The 23,000-nt window shown below is 40.7% G+C and overlaps 2 protein-coding genes and 1 long non-coding RNA gene across 8 annotated transcripts in view; 2 read left to right on the top strand and 1 right to left on the bottom strand.

Moving 5' to 3' along the window:
- slf2 (SMC5/6 complex localization factor 2) overlaps positions 1–3,236 on the bottom strand; it is a 31,820-nt gene extending 28,584 nt beyond the window's left edge. For both annotated transcript variants that reach the window (XM_028970010.1, XM_028970011.1), the window contains exon 1: positions 3,122–3,236. The gene's annotated coding sequence lies outside the window, so the exon portion shown is untranslated. The remainder of the gene's footprint in view (positions 1–3,121) is intronic.
- Positions 3,237–14,762: 11,526 nt separating this feature from the next.
- LOC114784642 (uncharacterized) lies at positions 14,763–16,354 on the top strand. Its single transcript, XR_003748892.1, has 2 exons — positions 14,763–14,994; positions 16,176–16,354. It is a non-coding gene; the product is annotated as an uncharacterized LOC114784642 (long non-coding RNA).
- Positions 16,355–18,471: 2,117 nt separating this feature from the next.
- sufu (suppressor of fused homolog (Drosophila)) overlaps positions 18,472–23,000 on the top strand; it is a 37,926-nt gene continuing 33,397 nt past the window's right edge. For all 5 annotated transcript variants that reach the window (XM_028967132.1, XM_028967130.1, XM_028967131.1 and 2 more), the window contains exons 1-2: positions 18,472–18,802; positions 19,425–19,559. In XM_028967132.1, coding sequence (XP_028822965.1) covers positions 18,651–18,802; positions 19,425–19,559 — 287 coding nt within the window. In that variant the 5' untranslated portion in view covers positions 18,472–18,650. The remainder of the gene's footprint in view (positions 18,803–19,424; positions 19,560–23,000) is intronic.

Genomic DNA, 23,000 nt, shown 5'->3' with positions numbered 1-23,000 from the left:
TCAAATTAGTACCCAGAAGCCAGTACTAAACAAAAGACAATTGAAAAACCATGTGGCATTTGCCAAGGCCCACAGCCTGCTAAAAGGAAAAATGGCAAAGGTGGATTTTTCAGATGAATCTTCTGTTGAATTACACCACAGTCACCACAAATATTGCAGGAGACCTACTGGAGCCCACATGGATCCAAGATTCACCCAGAAAACAGTGAAGTTTGGTGGGGGAAAAAATCAAGATATTACAGGATTGGCCAGCCCAGTCACCAGACATGAACATCATATGGCATGTGTGGGGTAGGATGAAAGAGGAAGCATGGAAGACGAAACCAAAGAATATTGATTAACTCTGTATTTGCAGTAAATTTGTTCTATTTCTGTGTTTCTACAAAATTAGGTGTTTCTACAAAATTGATAAGCGACAAGACTTTTGTCAGAGACTGTATGCTGATAAATGTTTATAAATGTACCACTTTGTTTTTAATTACATTATTTAAATCAAGGTTTACTGTTTCCTTGTCATCAATAACTTGTTATTATATATTTTATATATAATGTTATATATTATAATAACATCTATACATGTTTAAAGTGTGATGAGACAACGTTTCTCTATGGCCCCAGTGCAACATATAGTGAACACTGAACATTACAAAAGCATCACAATGTGCAAAAAGGAAGTACAACAAATAACCATGCAGAAAAGCAGCATAAGACCACAAAGTGCTGAATAAATTGATATAGTGACAGGACTGTAACTGTAGGACAGTAACTGACAGGACAATAAATAGGCAAGACATCAACTGAATACATTAAAGTAAAGTATCCTTAGTTCATGAAATCTTACATGGGAGAAGTATTTTTTTCCTTGTTCAGGGTTTAGATATTATAAATGAGTTCTTATTTTATATATTTACACACACTTAAAAATACAAGCACTTCTGTTTGTGTCTGTATGCATGTAAGATGTTCAGAGATGGGTGTGTCTGCCAAGCTGGAAACGCAGGAGTGGAAACCAGTCAAGGGCTGGCTGCACCTAAGAAAAAACATTAGGCACACCAGTGCTAAAAGTTAGTCTAGATCCCTATGAAAATTTCTGTGAACTGTCTTTGATTACACAGGAAATCAAGATTCTCTACGGAATCGGTAGCTTGAACATCTGAGTGTTACAAGATATCACAACATAAGATCTCACAATATTAAGTATGACTGACACACAATATATGTCAACTGTCTTAAGCAGCATCAAGCAGCAGTCAGCATGGAAAATAAGGCAAACAAAATACCCCCACCACTACTTTTCTGTCATTTCTGTAGCAGCTGTTTGGCTACCCAATAGAAATATTAAGTCAGCTTCAGAAGAGAACATGTCGTGTCTGATATCACTTTCACTGCCCATGACTCCACTTTTGCTGCAGTTTTCTAGCTTTATCTTCCCCAACAACTTCTGTAGCTGCAATCACAAACTAAATTCTGGGCACATCGCTTCATGTTGCTGTAGAGAGTAAAAAAATATACTCATAGCAAAAATTCCGAACATTTGTCTAGAGGAAAACAGGTACTAATCATCACCTGGTTATCACCATCACTACTGTGAAGCATGGTGGTGTTAACAGCATGCTGTGGGGATGTTTCAAGATAACCTGCTCCAGAGTGCTCAATCATCAACGATTCATCTTCCAACAAGACAATGAACCAAAGCACACAGCCAAAATAACAACAGAATAATTTCAGAATAAGGCTATAACATAACAAAATGTGTAAATAGTGAAGGGTTGCAGGGATCACTGTGGTGTGAAACCCCAACATCACACAAAAAAATCTGCAGGACATAGGATAGCGCAACCTACATGGACAAAGTGAGACACATACAAAAACACCTCAAGCGGCTCGTGGCCGAAGGCCAACAAGAGACAACCAGAAATGGGACTACTCCATGGGAATATTTTGGATACCCAAAAGATGCTAAAAGAGGAAAAAATGAATATGATTTTGGCAGCAACAAATGGGCATTATTATTATACGCGATATCTGTATCGCAAAAAGTTTTAAATATTTGACATGTTAACACAAACAAGACGCAGTTGTATTTTTTTTTTTTCTCTACATGAAGACAAATGGATACAAGGCCATGAGGTGCTCAAACATGAAGCAACACACTTGCAGTGTGACAGCAATGCATATGTATCTTTACATGACATTTTTTATGTGATATGGTTCACAGTGTTTTTGGTCATGTAACAGAGATTACAAAAATACCTCAAAATATTTTTCCATTGTTGCTGAACCAGCATTGTTGCTGAACCAGCATTGGAAAAACATAAAAAAATGTCCATAATATAATGCATTTTGTTTCATTTCGCTATTTAACCTCAGCTTTACATTGCCTTCAGAACGATGATCTGGATCAAATAGCTGCAAATTCAGATTTGCCAATAACAAATGCCCAAAACATGAATTGTAGTATGAGACATAATAGCAGTATGAAAATGTGGTTAACCCATGGTCAGGTTTACTGTTTAAAGAGTGTTGTGTAGTCTAGGCTTTTCTTTTTTTAAAAATTGTAACAATACAACTAATACTACAAGTTGAAATATCTCTGATAAGTTATCTGTACAAATGTACCAGTACCAAATACTGAGTTCCCCACAGCACTGGATTATCTGTATCGTGTTTCTAAAATCTTCATTTGTGGACTGGTCAGGTAGCTGTGTTTTTTTCTGGGAACCAAAGTAATATCAGTGAACACTAATCTGTGTTGTAGTTTTTGACAGGACAACAGTTAAATGAACTAAGAACAGCAAAACATTTATTAGACTTCTTGCTCTGTCACTGCACCATGAAAATCTTAGCCCTACGGCATCTGTGTAACAACGGCAAAGAACACTATAACTCTATTTTATTAACAAGTAAATATTATTATTATAAAAACTATTTTCATATTAGTAATAGTACCCGGGCAACAAAATATATAATACAAAAAAATTACGGCCTAGCCTCAACCTGCATTAGCATGTTAGCTAATATTAGCAAAATGTAGTTGCTGAGTTTATGATTTGACAAAACCTGTAAGCTTCAAATTAATTGTCGAAATGTGTTATATTAAAGCAGGACTAAGGTTTCCTACCGCTGAAATAGGCAGAGTGGGTCCTTTATCGCCGAAAACATACAGTGTGTACATGACGGTGAAGTAACGTTTTCCTCTCGTCTAAGTTTTGGTTTCAGTTCCTGAGTCACACGTGCCCATAAAGTAGGCGGGTTTTAGACGAAAGCCCGCCACGCATTGCATTGTGGTAGTTGAAGTCGGCTTGGAAAGTTAATTTCGGAATTGTTCACGTTCAATATGTTGACAAAAAACTAGACGTAAGTCGTCTAGTAATGGTTGATGTTAGACAATCGTTGCATCCGTGCAGTGGTGAACAGTAAATGTAATTTGTCCCTTCCGGGGCCGCTCCAGCCCAGTATTCTCATGCAAACGTTGCTTAGCTATAGGCTGATTCAGGGCTGTCAAACTCGCGGCGCACGGGCCACATCCAGCTAGATCACTTTATAAAGATCTATTATTATGACCAGGCGATATGAAGCGCTGATGACACAAAAACTACAGATCCCATAATTCCCTGCTGCACTTGCCTTGCCGAAAACTGCAGCTGAATTTGTAAAAAAGGCGCGCGCACCTGCAAGGTAGTTGTTTTAGATTGAATGTATTAAAATCAGTTGTCTAAAAAGATTCATTAAATAGATTTGTTCACCGAATCATTCAGTGCATGGCAGGAGGCAAAGGAGGCAACCCCTGTAATCAGAAGGTTCGAATCCTGATTCCCCAAGGTGCCACTGAGCAAAGCAAAGTGATAGGTTAAAAGCAGAGGACACATTTTGTGTGCTGTGCTGCAGTGTCTCAAAATGACAATCACTTCAGTTTCACTTTTCACAGTACTAAATCAACATTAAAGTTAAAGTGTAAAGTGTAGTGATTGTCACATGTGATACACAGCAGCACAGCACATGGTGCACACAGTGAAATTTGTCCTCTGCATTTAACCCATCACCCTGAGTGAGCAGTGGGCAGCCATGACAGGTGCCCGGGGAGCAGTGTGTGGGGACGGTGCTTTGCTCAGTTGCACCTCAGTGGTACCTTGGCGGATCGGGATTTGAACCGGCAACCTTCTGATTACAGGGTCACTTACTTAACCGCTAGGCCACCACTGCCCCAGCAGTGATAGTATTTCAGAACTGATAGTATTTCAATTGATATTGATAACTGTTATGGCTCCCCTCTCAGCAGGTTAAGAGTCTGGTTGTCATCCTCAACAGTACACTTTCTTATAAATCTCATTTCAATAACAATATACTAACATATGTCTGCATACTGTCATCTTTGTAATTTCAATCTCCTCCATCCCTCCTTCACCCACCATACTACTTCCATCGTGATTCGGCAACCTTCTAATTACAGGGCTTCCTTAACCGCTAGACTACTAGAGCCTTTCTGTGGCAGAGTAATTAATGGCATTCTTTTGATGTCAGAAGTGACCAATTCTTTTGACCTAAAATGAATTGATTTAGCAACAATAAATCACTGTACTTTAACTTTTTATACTAAGTACATTTGATGGCAAGTACCTTTGTACTTTTACTCAAGTAGAAATTTAAATTGACGACATTTACTGGAGTAAAACGTTACCTTGGGTAATGTACTCAAGTGCATGGTTTGTGCACTTCGTCCAGCACTGCCTCTGTGCGCTTGCTGTTGGATTTTAACTGTTCTTGGATTATCCAGATGGGCTAAAGGAAACCAGAACCAATGCAGGTCGTCTAAGGTACCCAGGAGCAGGATTATGAAACTCTGTATTGGGGCCTGACTTTGGGGATCTTTTGCTTACCATGTGAAAATAATAATACAAAAAAAAATCTTACATTTACATTCATCAGCAGTAGACCAACACATGGTTTATATGTGTAACATTAACATGGTGTGTTTTAAATCTGAGTTAAGGAAATTCTATGTTTCCTACTTGATCTGAGTGAAGCGTTTGACACTATCGATCATGCTGTTCTCCTTGCCAGGTTAGAGAATGTTATTGGGATCAAGGGAACAGCCCTTGAATGGTTCAGATCATATTTGACCAACCGATATCAGTTTGTGGACATCAATGGTGTTTCGTCTTCACATAGTAAAGTAGAGTTTGGTGTTCCACAAGGTTCTGTCCTAGGTCTATACATGTTACCTTTAGGCGACGTCATCCGCAAATACGGTATTAGCTTTCATTGCTACACTGACGACACACAGCTGTATCTGTCAGCAATGCCAGATCAGAGGCAGCAGCTGAACAATATAGAGAATTGTCTGAAGGACATTAGACAGTGGATGCTCACCAACTTTCTCCTGACAAGACAGAAGCGCTTGTACTTGGGCCTCAAGCAGCCAGGCATAAACTGGCTGACTACACAATAACCCTGGATAGCCTTTCTATCTCACCGAGTATTGAAGTGAAGGATCTAGGGGTCATCATTGATGCAGGTCTCTCATTCAATTCACACGTAGATAATGTCACTAGGATAGCATTCTTTCACCTTAGAAATATTGCGAAAATAAGAAATATCATTTCAATGCATGATGCAGAAAAGTTGGTCCATGCATTTATTACATCAAGGTTAGATTACTGCAATGCATTACTGTCTGGATGCTCTAGTAGGTGCATGAGTAAACTCCAGCTAGTACAGAATGCTGCAGCCAAAGTTCTAACTAGAACCAGGAAATTTGACCACATCACCCCAGTCTTACAATCACTGCACTGGTTACCCATCAAATTTAAGATTGACTACAAAATCCTACTTTTAACCTATAAAGCTCTAAATGGTCTCGCCCCACAGTACCTGAGTGAACTTTTGGTTCTTTACGAACCGCCACGCCGCCTTCGATCAATGGGTGCGGGGTCACTACTGGTACCAAAGGTGCAGAAGGTCACAGCTGGGAGCAGATCCTTCTCCTATAGAGCTCCGCAGTTGTGGAACAGCTTGCCTATCAGTGTCCGGGACTCAGACACAGTCTCAGTGTTTAAATCCAATCTCAAAACCTATCTGTTTTCTCTGGCTTTTTGCTAAAGTCCTAGACCCTCATTTCACTTCATTCTGACGCAGTGTCAACTATAAAGTCCAGTTTATCACAGAGTCCCCCTGTTAGACACAGACAAAGTTAAATTCACCCTAGTTAGGCTGTCCTAGTTATGGTACCGGGCCACTGTAGCACCAATATACCACTATTACCACATATTTCAGTATCGGTCGTACAGTGCAACCGTCTGCCGCTGCTTCTTTTTGTTTTTCTCCGAGACACGGAATCAAGCACCCAGACTACTGGCAGACCCCAGTGAAGAGACCAGCAAATAAATCCTGGTTCCTGACAACTGCTTAACAAGGACATACCATGAAACAAACCAGAGGGTCACCACAGCTCACCACCGTTACAACTACAGCTATAGGGATCTTCAAATGGACCAGTAACATCATTGTAGACATGTAATCTAGACCCCCCCTTGGGATTTACTATGTTGAGCATCTGTGGGATGTGCTTTAGTCAGCATGAGAGAGATTCAAAATATTTGTGGGTGGTTTTAATGCAGCGTTTGCTTGTTTGCTGGGTCAGATAATTCTTGGAAATGGACATAATTAACAGTGATGTAACAAAATCAAAGAAAGAACTTTACTTTACTTTACTTTATTTTGCAGACGCTTTTATCCAAAGCGACTTACAGGAGGAAGACACCAACAATTCTCATTCAATTTCTATAGATTTTGAGTTTACAAAACTAAGAGCCCTGATAAGGCTAACTTGTCAACAAAGAGCATGCTTGGAGATTGTTAAGTGCTAGACAAAGAAAAAAAAATTTTTTTATATATATATATGTATTATTTTGTGCAGTGTGTATGCATGTGTGTGTAAGTGTTAGATTAGTCTGAAATACTTCTTGAACAAGTGGGTTTTCAACTGCTTCTTAAAGGTGGTGGTAGCCTCGGCTAGTCGAATGGAGGAGGGCAAGTTGTTCCACCAGCCAGTGACAACAACGGAGAACAGAGTTGATCTGAATTGGAGACCCGGTGAAGAGGGAATTTTCAGTCTCTTTTCATTTGCCGATCTGAGAGGTCATGCAGGAGTGTAGCTAGGTAGTATTATATTGATATAGGAGGGTGCAGTTCCATTTACAGCCTTGTAGGCAAGCATCAAGGATTTGAACTCAATGCGAGCAGCTACCGGGAGCCAGTGGAGAGAGGTGAGAAGAGGTGTAATATGGATGTATTTTGGCTGATTGAAGATGAGACAGGCTGCCATATTTTGGATCATCTGGAGTGGTTTTATGGTGACTGCAGAGGCTCCAGCCAGGAAAGATTTACAATAGTCGAGTTTCGAGATGACCATTGCCTGGACAAGGAGCTGCATAGCCTGTTGTGAGAAACTGTGTATATTATGAAAAAACACAACCCTGTATGTGCTGTCCTCACTACAGTGTGGAACTGAAGCTATACAGCCAGTTAAACTCTTCCCGCAAATAATGGCTTGAGTCGTCGTAAGTTTTCTTTTAAGCCATTTACTGTGACTCTTCATTTATTTACAGAGTGAAAACTATAACACAGGAAAACATAAATTAACCATCCTGTATGTGTTTAACAATCATAAATAAATTGTCTTTGTAACATACATTTACGTTTATTTTCTTAAACAAATAATGCCTTTAACATTAACCTAACACTTTAATTTATGAAATTATGTACTCACGACATTGCATCTGTGGTGATTACAGTGTGGATTACATGCGATGGACCCAGATTACACACAACTGAATTCTAGTGTGGTCTTGACGAATTATAAGGAAACAGGATATGACCCATAACAACTTCCTGTACAAAATAAAAGCACTCGCTAAAAGTCTCTAACTTTGAACCTTTCAAAATAAAGTTGCACTCAAAGGATGCCTTAGAAGGCAGCACACTCCCCGCCTGATCTCTGTGAGGTCACTAACCAGAGCTAATACATACTAGTCTTTACCCAAAAGCAAAACAACCTCCGAAGCTGGTCTGAGAAAGGTCTTTGAGTTTCCCTGATTAGTTGTCCTTAACTCCACCTTTCGTACATTCCCGTCCCCTCCAGGGAACGCTTTCGTAATCACAGCCATAGGCCAGTCATTACGGGCAGCTTGTCTGTCTTTAAAAAGCACAATGTCTCCTTCTTGCAAGTTCCGGTGTGACTTGTTCCATTTCCTACGATACTGCAAAGTTGGCAGGTACTCTTGCCTCCAACGACTCCAGAATCTATTGGCAAGAACCTGCACTTGTCTCCACTGTTTGGTGAGAAGATCTTTGTCTGTGAAGTCTCCCAGTATAGGTGGGACTCCAACCTTCTGGTTTAACAGCATTGAAGGTGATAGGATGAATGGGTCCTCAGGATCATCTGAAACTGGGATTAGTGGTCTTGCGTTGATGATGGCTACTACTTCTGCCATTAATGTGCATAGAACATCGTGTGTTAACCGAGTGCACTGATCGCGAAGCATTGCATCCAGAATCTTCCTAGCTACTCCGATTAGTCGTTCCCAAGAACCTCCCATGTGTGAAGCATGAGGGGGGTTGAATACCCATGAACACCCTTGTTGGCTTAGGAACCTCTGCACTGTGGTCTCAGGGTTGTTCCCACTCATTCCAAGCTCCTTACACGCTCCTACAAAGTTTGTGCCACAGTCAGACATGAGCTGTTTAGCTGGCCATCTCACTGCGAAGAAACGTCTCAGGGCGTTGATACAGCTTGAAGAATCCATCGATTCGATAACCTCGATATGTACTGCTCTGGAACTCATGCAGCAAAACAGAATAGCCCAGCGCTTGCTTCCTGCCTACCCACCCTTAGTGCGCCGTGCGATGATAGACCAGGGTCCAAAAACATCTAAACCTACGTAAGTAAAAGGAGGGCAGGTTTGGAGACGCACCGCAGGTAAGTCAGCCATGCGTTGTGTTTGCAGTTTGCCTCTGAGCTTACGGCAAGTTACACATTTATGTAAGGCAGAGTTAATAAGCCTTTTACCACCTAAAAGCCAGAACCCTGCTGCCCTGAGAGCTCCCTCTGTGAGGTGACGACCTTGATGCTGTACCTGAGAATGATAATGCCTGACGAACAACAAGGAAACATGATTGTCCTTTGGGAGAATTATTGGGTTAGTTTCTCCAATGTCCAGATTAGCATTTTTCAGTCGACCTCCGAGACAGATGAGATTGTTCTGCAGGATTGGACTGAGGTGAAGAAGATTGCTGCTTGGATGGACTGGTTCATTCATCATCAAGGCTTTGAATTCCTTAGGGAATGCTCTTTTCTGCACAGCGCCAATGATGATTTCCTTTGCTTGAGATAATTCTTCTGGAGTGTGAGGAAGATCACACTTACGCCACCCTTTACACTTTTCAGTGCGCTTCGAATGAATGTGAGACCTTGCATTGTGTATTAAGACGGCTATGGCCCGAATGAGAGAACTCAAACTAGAGAATCTTTGAAAGCTTTCCGCTTTGAGGTTCTTCTCTCGTAATTCTGTTACATAGTTTCTCACTTGAGTACGGACATTCACATCCAGCTCTGGTTCAACTAGATCAAAAGGTTGAGCCTGCTCTGATTCATTAGGAGTGTTCATGAGAAATTGAGGTCCTGTAAACCACGTCGTCTTTGCCAGGAGCGAAGCAGGAACAGACCTTGATGCAAGGTCTGCAGGATTGTCCTCTGTGCGCACATAATGCCATTGTTCAGGCTTCGTAGTTTGACTAATGCGCTGAACCCTGTTATGGACGTACACATAGAAGCGTCTCGATTCATTGTGGATGTAACCTAAAGCTACCTTGCTGTCAGTGTAGAATTTCGTGGAATCTAATTTTAAATCCAGTTCATCTTTAATCAGGTCAACCATTTCCACAGCTAGAACGGCTGCACAAAGCTCCAGTCTTGGAATCGTTGGTTCAGACAGAGGTACGAGCTTGGACTTTCCCATCACAAATCCGACCTGCACTTCTCCGTTCTCTTGTACAGTTCTCAGGTACGACACAGCACCAATAGCTTTGGTAGATGCATCAGAAAAGGTACAGAGCTGTACGTGTACTGCTTTGGCTAAAGAAGTCGGCGTATATGTACGTGGTACATGAAGGTGTCTTAGCCTCTCTAGTGAGTCGTGCCAGACTTTCCACCTGCCAATCTTATCTTCAGGGAGCGGCGTGTCCCAGTCCGACTGTTCAGCTGTGAGTTCTCTTAGAAGAGCTCTTCCCTGGATCGTAACTGGTGCCAAGAACCCCATTGGGTCGAAGATACTATTTATCGTGGAGAGGACACCACGACGGGTGAATGGCTTGAGGTCTTTCGCCACAGAAAAGGTGAACGTGTCACTTGTCACTTCCCACAGAAGACCTAAACTGCGCTGAGTGGGCACAACTTCCCCACTGAGATCCACATTCCCTTCAACTGCTGCTCGGTCTTCCTGAGGGAAAGCTTCCAAGACCTTTTGGCTATTAGAAGCAAACTTGTGAAGCTTGACATTTGATTTGGCAAATGATGACTGCGTTCTGCTGAGCAGATCAATGGCTTCAGCATCAGATGGAAGGGAATGAAGACCATCGTCCACATAAAAGTGGCGCTCCACAAAGTCAACTGTGTCACTCCCATGTTCTCTCTCATCCTCTCGGATAGCTCTCCTGAGTCCATAAATAGCTATGGCTGGAGACGGGCTGTTCCCGAAAACATGGACTTTCATTCTGTAGTCTATGACTTCTTTGGTCACGTCATTGTTCTTATACCACAGAAACCTCAGGTAATTCCTGTGATCTGGGCGCACTATGAAACAGTGAAACATCTGCTGTACGTCTGCAAGTATAGCTACCTTTTCCTTGCGGAACCGCATCAGTACTCCAAGCAGCGTGTTGTTAAGATCAGGCCCTGTGAGAAGCACATCATTAAGAGAAACTCCAGAACACTTAGCGCTCGAGTCAAATACCACCCTGATTTGGCTTGGCTTTCGAGGATGGAACACCCCAAATGTTGGAAGGAACCAACATTCTTCATTCTGTCCCAATGGTGGCGCTACCTCTGCATGGTCGTTCTCCAGAATCTTCTCCATGAAGGCTACATACTTTTGTAACATCTCTGGTCTCCTTTTTAGGCTGCGCTGGAGCGATGTGAAACGTTTGACTGCTTGATCACGATTATTAGGTAAGCGTTGTCTCGGTTGTCTGAATGGGAGTGGAGCAACCCAACTGTTAGACTCATTTCTGTAGACCTCTTTGACCATCATCTTCAAAAAGATGTCATCCTCGATAGAAGGAGCCAGCTTGTTGTCACTCTCCGTTTGATTGAAGACTGTTCGTCCTAACAATTCTCCTGCAGCTTGGTTGTTCTTTAAGTTTCCCTTCCTTGTCCTTGTGTCAGGATCTATCCTTTCTTTGATATGCAGACTTTACTAACGACCTATTACTTTGGTCGTCCAATATGGCATAGGCTTTAATAGCTTTGTTTGGTTGGCCATCGAGGTAAACTTTGACTAAGCAAATCTTAGAGCACGACCTGCCAGCTTGTCCCATGCCACAAACCTCTGTGCAGCTGGAATTAACAACAGCTTCGCTGCTGCTGTGCTCTTCTCCCTCCCCACCATCATGTGATGGAGTTGTAGCCGCTTGAGCTTGAGGTGCTGGGCCGGGATGCATAGCAGTGTTATGGTGAGTGCTATCACATTCTATGCATTTAACTGCATTTGAACAGTCTTTTGCTACATGAGCAACAGAGCTACAACATTTAAAACAGATTCTTTTTTCTTTAAGAAAGGCTTTCCTCTCTTCTAGACTTTTGGCTCTGAAGGTTCTACACCGTTTAAGTGGGTGAGGCTTGCCATGAAGTGGGCACGTTTTATCTGGATCACTATAGCTTTTCACAGGGCTGCTACTTGTGTATGTTGAAGCTACATTTGTCTTATGGACCGAAATGGGGTTTCTTTTGCCTTTGGGAAGGAATTTGTCAGGCCTTGTAGGTGTGCCACTAACACCTGAGATGGCGAAGCTAGGGTCATTTCTTCTTTGTGCTTCGGAACCTACGAATTTGCTAAAAAAAGCAAATGGAGGAAACTGTCTTCCATTTTCTTCCTTGTACCGTGAACCAGTTGAAACCCATTTATCTTGGAGTCCATAAGGTAGCTTGGCTACGATTGGTTCGATGCCACGTGCTGTGTCCAAGTAGGAAAGAGCTGGGAGATATCCGTCTTCCTTGGCACACTGTACTTCCATTAACAAATCTGCGAGTTCTCTAAGCTTTGTGTGTTCCTTGCTTGAAACTCTTGGAAAACTGCTCAGTCTGTCGAAAAGAGACTTTTCGATTATCTCAGGTGCAGCATAGCATTCTTGGAGACGTTCCCAGGCCTTTCTAAGAGCCATGGTTGGATTTGTTGCATATGCTGACCGTAGGCGTCTGACATGGTCACCGGATTCTTTACTGAGCCATTTTACTAATAAGTCCAGCTCCTCTGTAGCTGTGAGGTTCAGTCCTTGTGTCACATTAGCATACGATGACTCCCAGGCACGATAATGTTCAGGCTTGTCATCAAACTGGTATAAACTTGAACTGACCAGCTCTCGACGCGCTAAATACTGCCCCAAGTGTCCAGCTGTAGGTGTGCTATGAGAGGCTGTTGACATATGGTGGGGGAAAAAAGGCTGTGTCGATTTGTTCGAAGTAGAACGACACTCATTTTGACAGCTTTGTTGACGGGATTGTACATGCGCAGTCCAATTGTCCATTCTATTTGCTGATGTGACATAGACACGGTCATTTTTCGGTGCATGCTGGTTGACAATATCAGCATATAACGTCTGACATCCTTGGTAAAAAGGGTTGTGAGGACTAACCGTTCGAGGATTAACCGCTTCTTGGATTGAGCAGTGTGCTTGAAGACCTTTGTTCTCTGTGTGCGAGTTGAAATGGTCAGCAACATAGTCACTCGTTCGCTCCATTTTATCTTCCTCTGAGGGACCCGCTTCATCCAATAGCAAACCGTTTCTCGTGACATCTGCTGCTTCCCAGACGGCTGCCTCAGCTTCAGCTGCCGCTGCTTCTCTACGCATAACAAGCGCTTCTAACTCAGCATCTCTTTTTACTTTTTCTATCTTGACTTTAGCTTCTTGTTCGGTGTATGCAAGGCGTGTTTTTGCTGCCTCAGCTTTGGCACGTGCACGTATTGCTGCACTGGCAGAAGACATGGATGATCGTGAGCTTCTCCCACTAGCCATCGAAGTCTTGTCGCTTTGTCTTCCATCCATTTTACCACAATGTAACACCAGTTACATTGTAACACCAGTTACACAACACTGTGCTGTCCTCACTACAGTGTGGAACTGAAGCTATACAGCCAGTTAAACTCTTCCCGCAAATAATGGCTTGAGTCGTCGTAAGTTTTCTTTTAAGCCATTTACTGTGACTCTTCATTTATTTACAGAGACAGAGTGAAAACTATAACACAGGAAAACATAAATTAACCATCCTGTATGTGTTTAACAATCATAAATAAATTGTCTTTGTAACATACATTTACGTTTATTTTCTTAAACAAATAATGCCTTTAACATTAACCTAACACTTTAATTTATGAAATTATGTACTCACGACATTGCATCTGTGGTGATTACAGTGTGGATTACATGCGATGGACCCAGATTACACACAACTGAATTCTAGTGTGGTCTTGACGAATTATAAGGAAACAGGATATGACCCATAACAACTTCCTGTACAAAATAAAAGCACTCGCTAAAAGTATCTAACTTTGAACCTTTCAAAATAAAGTTGCACTCAAAGGATGCCTTAGAAGGCAGCACACTGTACATGAAATAGCCAGGTATAGGTAAAACCTGAAAGTTCTGTGTCTCTCAGATGGGGGGTGGGGGGAGGAAATTAGTTTGGTGACCTTTGCAAGCAGTTCACCAGTATTCAAATAGAAGCATGAAAGCCAGGATTGTTTCTGAAGTCCTGTGCAAAATGTCAATTGCACCTTATCCCAGCAGCAAAAAGATTTAATCTGAAATTGGATTCCCTAATTGTTGCAATGGGTTCTTGCAGATTGGTGCTCTTCTCGAAAATGAACAAAGACTAGCAAGCATAAACAAAATAGCATAAACTAGCATTAATATATGCATTGGCATTTTCCCATAAAAACCAGTGACACCATTTAGTGTATGTAATTAATAATCTCACACTGGATACTGTTGACGGTCTTTGTTTATCTTTAAGTTTAAATAAGCCTTTATCAGTGATTATTGCTTAATGTTTTGAGAACAGGAATGTGGATGAGGGAACTGTCTGTGGGGTGAATGAAAAGTTTTATTCTTTATTTCTTTTGACATTTTCAACTCATCATCATTTATGACCACAGATATTTTTCAATATTTGGTTAAATCTCTGAAATGGATGAAGAATGAAGAGTCAGCTATGAGATTTTCTTCCTGTGAGACTCCCACAATTATGGTTAACCCATCTCTCTAGTGGTTGCTGTCATGCCCTTACTTCAATTCCACTCATCAAAGCTGCTTTTAGGCAATTGGGGAATTCCTGGTTGCTTCACTAGTGCGTGTATGTGTGTGTGTTTCTTTCCCCCTTTTTTATTTTATTGGAATCGAGGGCAGAACCAGTCAGATGTTTTTCCTCAGAAGTGCTGTCTAATGATTCATAGTGAGGGGGCGTGGACTTTCCTCCCACTCTTTCCTCCTTACTGAGAAATGACTACCAGGTTTATCAAACTGAACAAGTGTGAGGGAAAGGGAGGGAAAAGAAGAAAGAGGGAGTGGATCTATTTAAAAATTCAGAGCTGTGGACTCATTTGTGTCTACAGAACTGTAAGGACACAGACCAGACAGATGGTAGGAGCTTGGAAATTTCAGGACTTTGATCTGCTCTTACAGGGAGTGTCAGATGTCAAGGGAGAACTGTTGCTGACAGAACAGGTGAGAGTTGAAAGTCCTGTGTCTTGTGACTGGATACAACTGCAGCATTCCAATTTCATTGCCTTTCATTTTGATCCACTTTTCAACATTTTTTTTCCAGCTCATTGTGTTTAAAATTCTGTAATATACGGAGGAAATAAATAAACATGTGAAATGCAGAGTCTGGGCATAAATGTAGTGATTTCCTTATGTACCGGATGTCCAACTGGGTAGCTCTACTGGCTATGGAGGGAGTAGAAAAGCTTCTTGTGGCCATAGCAGTTAGCTTAATCTCCAGGGCATTGTCTTTATGTTAACATAATGCATGTTTTATATGTAGTTTTGCATTTATATGTAAGATACCAATGTAATAGCAGAGAGAAGGACATTTGTTTAAGTCATAAGATGCCACAGTAGTCTCTAACCTTATGAACTGGCAGAGGGGATGAAGCAAGATTTGAATCTCCACTGTCTTACTGGTCATCATGTTGAAATCAACATAGGCCTATATATTAAAGGTGCTGTATGCAACAAAATGAGCTTGACACTGACGTGACTTTACTTACTTGATAAACTGTCCAGATTTTGCTAGACCACCTTTTTAGACTATTTGAGTGCAAAAGCCCTGAGAACTGAATTCCATAGATGGTGTGTCATGTAGAACCTGTCTATGGACTCAATTCTCTTGGCTTTGTGTTCACAGTTTGCCCAGCGAGCACCACCTCATTTCCATCAAATGGACTGTAAAAATGTGTAAAATTTCTAAGAACTGGAAATGTTATTTATATGGCATTTGGCATTTTCTATAGCTAACACTGTATCTCTATAATACATTGCATCTGTCTATAACCTAAACCAGTGAAATTGTGTTGGGAAGTTTGCATTTCAAGAAGTTGCATCGGTCAGACACTCTCTGTGAGCTTTAGCTGTTGAGTATCAGTTAAAGGACTCATTGTATGTCATGGATGAGAAGGCATTAGAATAGTCAGTGTGGCCAGTCTGGAATGTTGTAAATTGGGTGAGGAACAAGCTTTAATCTTCTTCATGTATCATTACTTTCAGGAAATATTAAAAACACACACAAATTTTATTGTATATACTCTATGTCCTGACTAACACATACAAGGTGCTGAACACTCATCAGGTGCTCACCATGCACCAAACCACAAATACAGTAGATCTTGTCTAATTTTCCTATGTAGTGACTCAAGATGAATTCCTGGGAATCTGGAGGATGGACATCTGAAACACAATTCTGAGAACCTCATCCACAACCACCACAGCTAAATAAGTGATTGTTCAGCACACATGAGTAATTTGTTTAACAGTAAGCTTATGTGACTGTAGAGGTAATACACCTGTTTCAATTTTGATTAACCAAGATTCATTCCAATTTGTCTTTTTTTTTAGTTGCTTATTTGACCATTATTTCACATTTATATAAGTGAAAAGTGAAGTGATTGTCACATGTGATACACAGCAGCACATGGTGCACACAGTGAAATTTGTCCTACATTTACATTTACGGCATTTGGCAGACGCCCTTATCCAGAGCGACGTGCTTTCAAGTTACCATCGATGAAGAGATCAATTCCGGTTCACTAGGACCCCAACTATGAATACATCTATTTTATTCACTATGTCGTAGATTCTGTATACAAAGTGCGACAACAAGAAAATTACAATTTAATCTAAATATTCTTTAAAGAGGAAGGTCTTGAGCTGTCGTTTGAAGGTGCTCAGTGACTGAGCTGTTCTGACCTCGAGGGGAAGTTCATTCCACCACCATTCCACCACCGAGGGGCCAAGACCCATCACCCTGAGTGAGCAGTGGACAGCCATGACCGGCGCCCGGGGAGCAGTGTGTGAGGATGGTGCTTTGCTCAGTGGCACCTTGGCCGATTGGGATTCAAACCGGGAACCTTCTGATTATGGGGCCGCTTCCTTAACCGCTAGGCCACTACTGCCCCTGGTCACCACTGCCCCTATCACCACTGCCCCTATTCATTTTAATTTTACAACTGAATATTTAAAAGTGTATATGTGGAACTATTAATTAACTGGCTCATGCATAAACATTTTTTAAAATCTGTGTATAAAGCAATAAACCTTAGTTAGCCATCCCTTGGAATTTTCGACAATGATTCCTTACAATATTATAGAGAGAATATTAATGAAAAACTGTACAAACTATTGTTGTGTCTAAAAACTTTCTTTTTTTTCACTATGCCACTGACAGCACAGCCTTTCAATTTTTGCTGTTCTATTTCTGTACCACATTTCAACTAAATGTGTAAATGTGCTGGTAGGAATGCTTCTCATGAGCGAGCACAAACCCCGCTCTCCTGCAGCTCAGCACCAAGACAAACACCCACCAAACTCCCCCACATAGATGTATGAATATAAAATTTATTACACTACTTCCTGCTACAGTGCCTTTGTTATGGACATATGTTACCATTTCAAAAGCAGTAACATTTACATTTATTTATCAAATTATATACCGATATATATATCACGTACCATCTATGGTTCAATTTATATTGTAATATGAATTTTATGTCATATCGCACAGCCCTAATACAGTGTTGTCTTGATTTTATATGTCCCAACGAATTTGTGGCTCCTGGCGTTTTCTCTTTTGTGGAAACTGGGTCCAAATGGCTCTTTGAGGGTTAAAGTATGTCGACCCTGGCTCTAAAGACTAGTATTTCTTTAAAAATGTTTTTGCATAAAAGTCTTTTTTAATGTAGGTCTAGTTAGCAAAACTAGATTTCATCCTGTGGGACCTGAATTCTTCTCGGGTGATGTACTTGGTGGCATGTATTTATACTCTGTATTGTCTGTAAATAAAATTTCAATCCCGTATTTTATTGTTTATTATACTGATTATTTACCTTATATATGTATTTGTGTTTTACGTATGTTGCCAATTAACCTGATTCTGATTGTTAGATTATAATAATTATGTGAGGATCCTGTTTTGTGGCTCTGCCTTTAATACCATCATTCCTTCACTCCTCCATCCCAAATTAACCTATCATCATACCTGTATGTGTGTGTGTGTGTGTGTGTTTGCTATTTTGCACACTATTTTTGTATATCTGTATATCCGAGTCTGTGTCTTGTTTTGTCATTGTCATTCTGTTGCATTGTAGAGTTCTGTCACTAAAACAAAGTCCTCGTATGTCTAAACATACCTGACAATAAAGTTTATTTGATTCTGATTCTAAAAAATGAGACACCGGTAACGATACAAAAACTTAACATCTATTTAAGAATTTAATATTTTCAATGATACGATTAAATGTCATTTGCCACATAAAGTGTTGTTATTACTGATTGATTGTTACTACTGATCTTTTAGTTTACATAAATCAGTGATCAGTGATAGCTCAGATATACAGAAAATCTTTCTGAAAATATCCCCGCCCCGTCGTCAAGACTCCTCCTTGACTAACAGGAAAAGTAGCCAATGGTATTTCGACATGGACTCCTTCCGTTGAAGAGACTCTTCACAAAGGTCCGCCCCTGAAGAGGTAGCAAGGCCCAGTGGGAGAGGCTGTATTCACACATCGTTTTAACAAAGTGGTTAAAAGAAAGAACACAGTGTACATCAGATTTCAGTCCGGATCTTAAGTTAGCTTAACCATTCTGCTCGGAGGTGCAGCGCGGCGATGGAGGACATGCGGCCTGGTAGCGGCGCCGCGGCACACCTCGGGCTAGCTGCGCTCTTCCCCCCTGGTCTGCAGGCCGTTTATGGGGAGTGCAAGCGAGTTTACCCCGACCAGGCGAACCCACTGCAAGTTACAGCCATCGTAAAGTACTGGTAAGGTTATATAAATTTCGTTCATCATAATCAACATTATGGAGTTTATTTATACCCATAATTCTCTGTTCTGTTAACGGTACAGCTAAGAGTTGCAAATTATATACAAAAACAACGATTTCTTAGTTTATTTTTCTTTGTTGATGTAGTTAATTTGCTGTAACCGTCTATTGTCTCCAGTCTTAGGACCACAATTACAATTTAAGTGATAGAAATGAAAAGACCATAAAGTAAAAGAAAACTAAGATCCTCAAAGTTATATAATTTTTATAACTCCTAACTTTCTAATGAATAATTACTTCTAACTAATGTAGTAAATGTAAATTAAAAGGAAATAAAATCTTAAATACAGATACATATAAATAGATACATAGATAAATGTGAAACTGAGAAAATAAAGATTAGTATGAGTTGGGGCATTTGCCCATTGATGTATTTCTCAGGAACCCAACCACACCCAACACATCTGTCCCACTGTTGTGGTGGATGAATGGTCTTAATAATGAAAAATCACTCAATTAATGTTTTTTCCCTAAGTAATGAAAATGCTCTTTGTTTTGTGATTCCATTTGGATGTGTTCATGAAGGACAATCACTGATCTGTTTGTTTGCACGTTCCCAGGTTAGGTGGGCCGGATCCACTGGACTACATAAGCATGTACAGGAATGCTGGTTGTGCATCTGTAGATGTCCAGGAGCACTGGCACTATATTAGCCTTGGCCTGAGTGACCTGTATGGTGATAACCGAGTTCATGAGTAAGTGTCACTTTTAACACTGCAGGCACGGAAATAACACATAACATGGGAGGAATTTGAGGTCACCCAGTACTTTGTAGACACAAAAAGGTTAGAAAAGATATTTGGATTTCTTCTGTAGGGCATTTGATATCAAACTTTTCATAGTCAGTACTTATGGGCTCCTCCACTTTGTTCATACAGTGGTGTGAAAAAGTGTGTGCACCTTCTCTGATGTCTCACTTTTTCCATGTCAATCATATTTAAATCTTTGAGACAATAAAGATATTAACTATGTCAAAGACAACAAGATTCTATTATTAAGGGAGAAAAAAATCTAAATGAACATGACCCTGTGTGACAAATTAATTGGGACTTTTGGGAGAATACTGACAGACATACGTTTTTGAAAGTTGTGTGTTACATCTGGCATTAAAAAAAACACTGCATTTTAGAAAAGAACATCACACCAACAGTGATGGGGGTCTGGGGCTGTTTTGCTATTTCACAGCCCCTGTAAGCTGTGATAAATGGAACCATGAATTCTGCTGTCTTCCAATAAATCCTCAAGGAGAATGAAAAGCCTGTGTGTGACCTCAAGCTGAAATGAAGCAGGAAAATGACCCAAAACACACCAACAAATCCACCTCTGATTGGCTGAAGAAAAACAGAATAATCAAAGTCCTGGTCTTACTCTTATTGAGATGCTGTGGCATGATCAAAAACCCTCCAGTATGGCTGAACTACAACAATTCCTCCACAGTGTTGTAAAAGACTCATTGCAAGTTATCTTGATTGTAGACTTGATTGTGGTTGTTGCTACTAAGGGTAGCCCAACCAGTTATTAGGTTTAAGGGACAATCAGTTTGTCACACATGGCCATGTAGGTTTTGATTTTTTTTTCTTCCTTAAGAGGAAGGGACACACACACTGTGGACTGACTGAAAGTCCGAAACATAAAATTGTACCTAAACAAAATTACATTTCTGCACTAAGCAAGTAAATAAACAAACAGCAAGAAATGTACAAGATATATGGCACTAGCACTTATGGAACTTAAGCTAATTGTCCATGTTGTATATCGGATGGAAGCAGAGATTCTGCAGTAATAGTATTATCATTCTCCAATCCAAACTGACTGAAGTAGAGGTAAAAGAACATATCTTTATAACCTATGAAAATAAAACTAGCCTTATCTTGTTTTTAACCATAGAAAGTGATTTCACACTGTGTTTGATGAATGGTGTTTACGGTTATTTACGTTTATTCTGCCTGTCAATTCTAGTGCCTGTGAATTCTCAAAAGAGGTGTCAAGTAGGCTTAAGAACAAATGCGGCAAGAGTGGCACTGAGTAATGTGACATGCTGGAGATTAAATTGCCAAAATATTGATCACAATATACTTTCCCAAATAAAATGATTAACATTTCTAAGAATATTTTTCTGATATTGCCAGTCTGATATTGTATCAACAGTGGTTTCCCATAACTAAAAGTAATTTCCTTCCCTTGTCTATGCCATTAACACTGTAAACCACGTCACGTTGTACTGTGTGCTTTGCTTCAACATTCCTGTTCTTCAACAGTGGTGTGCCTCCATTTAAAAGTAATGTAAATACACACAAAATGTTATTTTCTGCCATGTTTATCATGATTATGAAAAATCCCCAAAGCTGATCACAGAAATCAAGCTGAATTTGATCTCCTTCATTGTGTTTTTTGACTGTGAACGTTGCTTGTTGGCTTTATATATGAAATAGAAAGAGCATATCATAACATCACTTTAACTGGAATGATAAGGTTAGTTAGGTTTTTTTTTTTTTTATTTACAAAACGTGAGGGTGGTGTCCAGAGATTGCCTCAAACAGTCCTACTGTCCTACTTCTTCTTCCATAAAAAGTAATTATATATTATATGCATTGCACTTTAACATACAGTCAGGCTGTGCAGTTATAAACAATAAAGCAGTTGGACTGATTACTCCGTTGGACTGTTGGCCCAGCCAATATGAAATTCATAAAATGAAAATGGAAGTGAATGTGAAGTGATTGTCATTGTGAAACACTGCAGCACAGCACACGGTGCACACAAAATGTGCCCTCTGCTTTTAACCCATCACCCTTAGTGAGCAGTGGCAAACCATGACAGGCACCTGGGGAGCAGTGTATGGGGATGGTGCTTTGCTCAGTGGCACCTTGGCAGTTTGGGATTTGAACGGGCAAACTTCTGATTACTGGGCCTCTTCCTTAATCGCTAGGCCACCACTGCCCCATTGTTTTTATTATAAAAAAAAATAAGGCTTTCCTTATTATAAAAATGTAGGCCTTTTCTGTGCACAAAAGTCAGAACTAGCAAAAAATTACATATTTTAGGGGTCCTTGTGCATGGGTGTGGCAAAATGACTCCACTCTGTCACATACCATCACAACATTTTTTTCCACAGACACAGCCTTACATAGTCTCTACAGAGAAGTGAAGCAACAAGTTCAGGAAAGTTTGAGTACAGCAGAAAGAGTTACAGGCTGTTGATTCATACGTGACTATACCAGCTCATTAGGTCACAGAGGATTGGCAACTGCTGTTTTACGTTCATGCATTATATGAAAGTCACATCAGAGTGAACATCAAACTGCAGCACAGGAGTGAGGAATTGCTGACAAAAATCTGGTGGTTGTAACTTAAAATGCTTCTAACATAACCATTGCTGTTCAGCTAGCAGGATACCTGCATGTATGGTGTTTTGCTCACACGCTTAGCCTAGTGTCACAGCGGGCATTAAGTCTGCCAACTGATATTGGGAACACTGAAGAAATTGGCAGAGCCTTGAAGGTGATTCTAGTGGCAACCACTGCAATGCCTGAGGAGAAGAGTCCTACTCATTCTCTCATAGCTCCACTGATGGCCATCTGTTACATGACACACAGGACAATGACATAGTGCTGGTCAGAGACATAAAGTAAAATATTTCAAGATCTTAAGGAGAGCTATGCCACCCCATTAGAGAAAGTGAAGTGATTGTCATTGTGATACACAGCACACTGTGCCCACAACCAAATGTGACCTCTGCTTTTAACCTATCACCCTTAGTGAGCAGTGGGCAGCCATGAAAGGCACCCGGGGAGCAGTGTGTGGGAACGGTACTTTGCTTTGATTACGGAGCCGCTTCCTTCCGCTAGGCCATCACTGCCCCAGAAGAACATCATCTACACAGCATCTTGGGACAGTGGTGGCCTAGCAGGTAAGGTAGTGCCCCCTTAATTGGAAGGTTGCCGGTTTTAGTCCTGATCATGGCAGCCCACCACTCACTGAGAGTAATTGGTTAAAAACAGAGGATGCATTTTATTTGTCTCCATATGCTGTGCTGCAGTGTTTCACAATGACAATCACTTCACTTTCACCTGCTCTTGACTCACTTTCAAACATGGCCTTTCTTGTCTCATAATATATTTTTGTTCATTTTCATT

Source organism: Denticeps clupeoides, chromosome 2 (assembly GCF_900700375.1).
Source record: "Denticeps clupeoides chromosome 2, fDenClu1.1, whole genome shotgun sequence".
Taxonomy (NCBI): Eukaryota; Metazoa; Chordata; class Actinopteri; order Clupeiformes; family Denticipitidae; genus Denticeps; species Denticeps clupeoides.
Note: the sequence above shows the minus strand (reverse complement) of the source record. Positions and strands in the feature narration are given on the sequence as shown.